Here is a 6,000-nt window from a genome sequence, read left to right as displayed (position 1 = left end):
GGTTATAGGATAATAGGATGAGGTATAAGCTATAGGATAATAGGATAAGGTATAGGTTATAGGATAATAGGATGAGGTATAAGCTATAGGATAATAGGATAAGGTATAGGTTATAGGATAATAGGATGAGGTATAGGATAATAGGATAAGGTATAGATTATAGGATAATAGGATGAGGTATATATTATAGGATGAGGTATAGATTATAGGATAATAAGATGAAGTATAGATTCCATAGGGTGGGTATAGATGATGCAGGAACTTTGCTCCCGCACAGAGTGACAATATCTCCTCCCGCACTGAGGGGGCGCTGTGGCGGCACTGACCACTCACTGGACTCCAGGACCCGGATGGAGCGGAGGCAGCGGGTGAGTGAGAGTCCGGAGAGAGTGAGTGAGAGAGAAAGAGGGAGAGACATTGAGGCACACCCAGAGAGAGGGTGAGACAGAGAGATATACCCCGGGGGGGGGGGGACATACCCGGGAATGTGAGAGGGGGTGAGGGAGACCGGGGGGGAGAGACCCCGGGGAAAGGGGAGTTTAGCCGTTAGGAGGGATGTCGGAAATGGGGTAGGGGGTTAATTTCTACAGATTGAATTCAAAAGCAGAGGGGTGTTAAATTCTCCCTCGTTAGACCACACTTGGAATATTGTGCGTGGTTAACAATGTTCAGTATCATTCACCACTTCTGAATGTTGAGGGCAGAAGGATCCAATATGGGAAGAGATGGTGTAGAGACGAGGGAAAAAACAGTAAAATGAGGGTCAGAAAAACAGGAAGGGACAGAGGGAAAAACAAACCCAAGAGCATAAAAAGAATCAAGACTAGATATTACAAAGATAGAAAAAGACTAAAGATACTGCATCTTAATGTGCGAAAAATGCATAAAGTAAACTGATAGCATACCTTGAAGTAAATAAATATGATGTGATAGACATTACGGAGATCTGGCTGCAAGATATACTTATTGACTATTTGAAAGTATCCTTTAAATATCTGCCACTGCTTCTCTTGATCTGTTCTCTTATTAAGTATGCCAGCTCACCACTAAGCTCAACTTTCATACCCACATCATTGCCCTTATTTAATTTAAAATTCTAGCCTTTGATCTACTTTACTGCACATCAAGCTGTGCTTTGAGATGCCCAGTGTTTGGAACATGCTATATAAATAGGTGTCTTTCTTTTTCAGCTGTTAAGCCTAAACATCTTCAGCTGCTTAATCAATGATCTTCCTTCCATCATAAGGTCAAAAGTGGGGATGTTTGTTGGTGATTGCACAATGTTCAATACCATTCACTTCTCCTCAGATACTGACACAGGCCAAGTCCAAATGCCACAAGACCTGGACGATATCCAGGCTTGGACTGACAAGTGGCAAGTAATATTCATGCTACAAGTGCCAGGCAATGACTCACATCCTGATTCCTCAAAGACAGTCCATCATCTATAATAAAAAATCTCTCAACACCAGGTTAAAGTTTAACAGGAATTATTTGGAATCACAAGATTTTGGAGCACTGCTCCTTTATCCTGTTGTACTTCAGCCCGGTGTTGTGAGACTTCTTACTGTGTCCACCGTAGTCCAACTCCAGCCTCTCCAAATCATCATTTACGAAGCATAGGTCAGGAGTGATGATGGAATACTCTCCACATGCGTGGAACAACACTCAAGAAGCTAAACATTATCCAGGAAAAGGCAACCCACTTTGATAAGTACCCCTTCCGAAAACATACACACTGTCCACACTGATGAACGCTTGCACCTGTGTGTACTGCCAAGGCTCCTTAGACAACACATTCCAACTCACAACCACTACCATCTAGAAGGATAAGGGAAGCAGATGTATGGGAACACCACCACATGAAATTCCCTCTAAGCCATAAACCACCCTGACTTAGAAATTTATCACTGATTCTTCTCTTCCTCCTCCTCTTCTCCTCAACTCCCAATGTGGGTGTATCTACACACATAGGCTACAGCAATTCAAGAAGACAGCTGACCACCACCTTCTCCAGGGCAATTAATGATGGGCAATAAATGTTGCTCGTGTGTGATGCTCACATTCCCTGAATAAAAAAGAATCTAGGGAAGCTGGAGAAGGGGCAAAGAAAGCAGAAGGACTGAGGTGATAGCAAGCAGGAAAGACTGAACAGGCTGGGACCCTTTATTCCCCAGAAGAGACAAGTTTAAAGGAACTTGACAAATGTATTTAATATTATAAAGTGTTCTGATAGAGTATGTGCAAAGAAAATATTTCCTCTTATGAAGAGTCTAAAACTCAGGGCCGTAAATAGAAGATGATCAGTAATAAACTCAATTAGCAATTCAGACAAAACTTTAATTAGAGAAGTGAGAATATGGAAATTACTGTTAAAGTGGGCAGCTGTCTAAATAGAAAAGATGCATTTTAGGGGAAGCAGATAAGGGAGAGAGGAATAGAAGGATATACTGATAGGAATAGATCAAGTAAAGTCAGAGGAAGCTCCTTTGAATCTGAAACAAAGCCTTGAATAAAGGAAAACAGCACAGACCAGTTGGACCCAAAGCCACTATGTGCTGCCAAATCACATCTCCTTATCCTATTCCAATCTTCCTGTTAATGTCCAATTTATTTAATCTTTATTCTGTCTCACCCTCTCCAATCCCAGTCTCCTGTTTACCCTTTAGTATCCTGTCCACTCAATCCCACTCTGCTGTTCATTCCTTGTGCATGTTAATATCTCTCTCAGTAACATTTTGCTCTCTCTCAATGCTCCTAATTGTGTAAACAATCAAGTCCATACCTGCTGTTCTCCTCACTCTCAACAACATTTGCAAACTAAGGTGGTCTTATCATACATTTCAACTTAAACTTTTTATTATCACTCCCAGCAGCGACCCTCCCCACCACCCATTGCCAATCTTTCTCCACACAATTCCTGAAGTACCTGATCCAAACTCACTCTTATCATTCTTCATATGCTTTAGAATATCAAACACTCTAATTCTATTCTGCTCTATCTGTGCCCTTTATGAACCCACCAAACCCAATTCCATTTTGTTCATTCTGCAGAATCTTTTATGATCTCAGCTTGTTAAATTCCATTCTCTTCACTTTCTGCATGCTTTTCTATCCATCTCAGACCAATTTCACTACCTTGCTCATTCAGCACAGCCATTATTACCCCATCTTCTTGACCCTTTTAATACCCCACCAAATCTATGAACATTTAAAGAGATTACATTTGAAAAGAGGTAAAGTGACTGGTTTTTGATTGGTATCCTGTGCTCAATTAACTTGGCTAATTTCTTTTGTAGTTTTGCATGAGGATCAAACAACTTTAAAAGCCCTGGTCGTCATGACAACAGAAGCATCCATTCCTAGCGGTGCCAAATCTGGTGTGGGTACCCCGACTCATCGAGACTTCTTTTGGCTGCGATCCTTAGTGGCAGGAGGTAACCGTATTCAAAATAATTGATTTAGCAAAAGGAATATGTGAATTTATAAAGCACCTTTCACAATTGTCCAAAGATTTCACAGCTAATGAAGTGTAGTCATTTGTAGCGTAGGAAATCTGGTAACCATTTCGCACAAAGCATCTTCCACCAACAACAGTGTTATAAATCTGTTTTTATGATGTTGAGACCAGGAGACAGGGGTTACCTGCTCTGCTCTTCTTTGAAGTAGTGTCATGGGATGATCTTGAGAGCAGATGGGCCTCAGTTTAATGTGTAATCTGAAAGCTGACACCTCTGACAGTGCAGCACTCCCTTGTACTGCTATGCTGGGGTATCAGTCTGGCTTGCGGCACTCAAGTCCTTGGTATGAGGTTTAAACCCCAACCTCCTGACGCTGAGGTAAAAATACTAATAGCCGAACCATGGCTGATATTCTCAGCAAATTAAAAATACAGGAATAAACCATTTAGTCTCTCAAGCTGGCTGGACCTTAACTCCATTTACTCCTCTTGCTCCATATCCCTAACCTAACAAAAATCTTGATCACCTAAACTCCCATTGCCCCTTGGCATCTACCCCTGGGAGAGAGTTCCAGATTTCTTGTATTTGAATAAATACATCTCAGTTTCCTTCCTCAGCCTAGCTTTAATTTTAAGATTATGCTCCCGTGTTTTGGACTCATCCAAAGAAAATAGTTTTCCCTATTTGAAATGACAAAGGGATTCAATAGAACAAATAACTGGCTTAGATAACCTATTAACATTCTAAATCTTTACCCAAAATAATACAAACTTGGTTTATGCAACCTGTCTTTGTAATTTGAGCCCTGGTATAACGCATGGTCAGTATTTACTTTTGGAAGTGTGGCACCAAAATGGAATGTAGTCCTCCAGATGAAATCAATCCAGAGCTTTATATAACAATATCAATACTTCCTTGTCTTTGTATTTCAAACTTCCTGAGACAAAGGGCATTAATTCGTTTAGCATGGGGACACCTTAATTTATTTGTGCTTGGTGTTCCAACAATCTCAGCATTGCTTTATTTTTTCTGATCCATTGCCTAGAGTGGGGGAGGGGTGGGGTGCAGGGTAGGGCGGGGTGCGGTGCAGGGGGAGGGGTAGGGCAGGAGCTGGGGCAGAGCTGGGGTGTGGGCACAGCCAGGGAGGTGCAGGGGCTGGGCACGGGTGGCAACTGGGCGTGGGGGGGCTGGGGAGGGGCGGAGGCCAGGTGGGGCCAGAGAGAGGCGGGAGCTGGGCGTGGGCAGGGGCTGGGTGGGGTGGGGCATGGGTTGGGAGGTGCTGAGCGTGAGCAGAACCCTGTGGCACCTCACTAGTTACACCTTGCCAACTTGAAAAAATCTTTTAATCCTGGCTTTGCTTTCTCCCTGCCCTCTATCCAAGCTAATGAATTATTTAAACCCCATTGGATCTTATTTTGTGCAATTGTTATTTTCTTGCCTGTTCACTGTTTCTATCCCTTTGCAACCTATCTTCATTTCCTCATAGCTTCCTTTCCAACCTCGCAAACTGGGATGATGATTTATTAGCCCCAATCCATCTGACCTAATTTTGTGTTGTAATTGAAAGCTTTCCAAAGGCATTATAGCAAATTATATCTAGCCTACTAGTTATATTAAATAGGCCACGTGTTTATGTCTAACTGAGAACAGATTTAACTTCTCATCTGAAAGACAGTGTCTTTGATATAGCAGCACCCTCTCAGTACTGCCCTGGAGTGTTGACATGGATTTTTCTGCTCCAGTCCGTGATGTGGAGCTTGAATGTTGTAACTCAGGGGAGTGTGTTCCCAGCTGAACCACGGCTGAGCTGGGTGAGCCATTGTGTATAATTAGTCTCGGAAAGGGTCAACTGTCCTGTTACTGGTACAGACAGACATTTGCATTTTCTAAAACTATCGTCATAGAATAAATTGCTCCAGGATTCATATTCAGCAGGAACTTTGATGCCTAGATTTTCCACGCCCTGTGTCCCCACTGGACACAGCCAGCTGGAAAACACACTGCTGTTTACGAGAAGTGGGGGAAAGTGCAAGAGTAAAATCAAATGTGTATGAGCCATTTAGAATATTTCCCAAGAAATAAATATTTCTCAGTCCTATGTGTGATATGCAGAAGAGGAAAGATACCCTGTTATAAATTAAATTTTGATTTAAGTTGCTGTTATTTGGCAAACACGCTAACTGGACAAGCGGATATTTCCTGAAGCAGCTAGCATTTTAAAGGTTGCTGCTGAATTATAGTTTCATTGTGAAATGTCATGAGCACAAACAACCTGGGCGCCAAATTGAGTAATGGAATGTCCACATTAGTTTTCTGTGTGCACGGCTGACCACATTGTTACATTAGAATAGTACATGCACTTCATGAAGCTGTAACCTTGAAAGTATGCTGTTCTAATGTTAGTCAAATGGAGTGATCCAACTTCAGGATCCCAAAGTTGGAAATTGAGTCAAAGAACAAATAAAGAGCAAAGAAAATTACAGCACAGGAGCAGATCCTTCAGCCTTCTAAGCCTGCAAAGACCATGCTGCCCGACTTA

General features: G+C 42.1%; 1 protein-coding gene across 1 annotated transcript in view; it reads left to right on the top strand.

The window, feature by feature from the left end:
* The first annotated feature begins 291 nt into the window (after positions 1-291).
* The window catches only part of slc25a16 (solute carrier family 25 member 16), a 48,365-nt gene continuing 42,656 nt past the window's right edge, over positions 292-6,000 (top strand). Inside the window, exons 1-2 of the mRNA XM_080205382.1 lie at positions 292-368; positions 3,300-3,437. Of these exons, the coding sequence (XP_080061508.1) occupies positions 3,341-3,437 (97 nt within the window). The 5' untranslated portion in view covers positions 292-368; positions 3,300-3,340. The remainder of the gene's footprint in view (positions 369-3,299; positions 3,438-6,000) is intronic.

Source organism: Carcharhinus amblyrhynchos, chromosome 17, assembly GCF_965287045.1.
Source record: "Carcharhinus amblyrhynchos chromosome 17, sCarAmb.v2.hapA, whole genome shotgun sequence".
Lineage (NCBI taxonomy): Eukaryota > Metazoa > Chordata > Chondrichthyes > Carcharhiniformes > Carcharhinidae > Carcharhinus > Carcharhinus amblyrhynchos.
The sequence above is the reverse complement of the archived record's forward strand: the minus strand, read 5'-3'. Positions and strand labels throughout refer to the sequence as shown.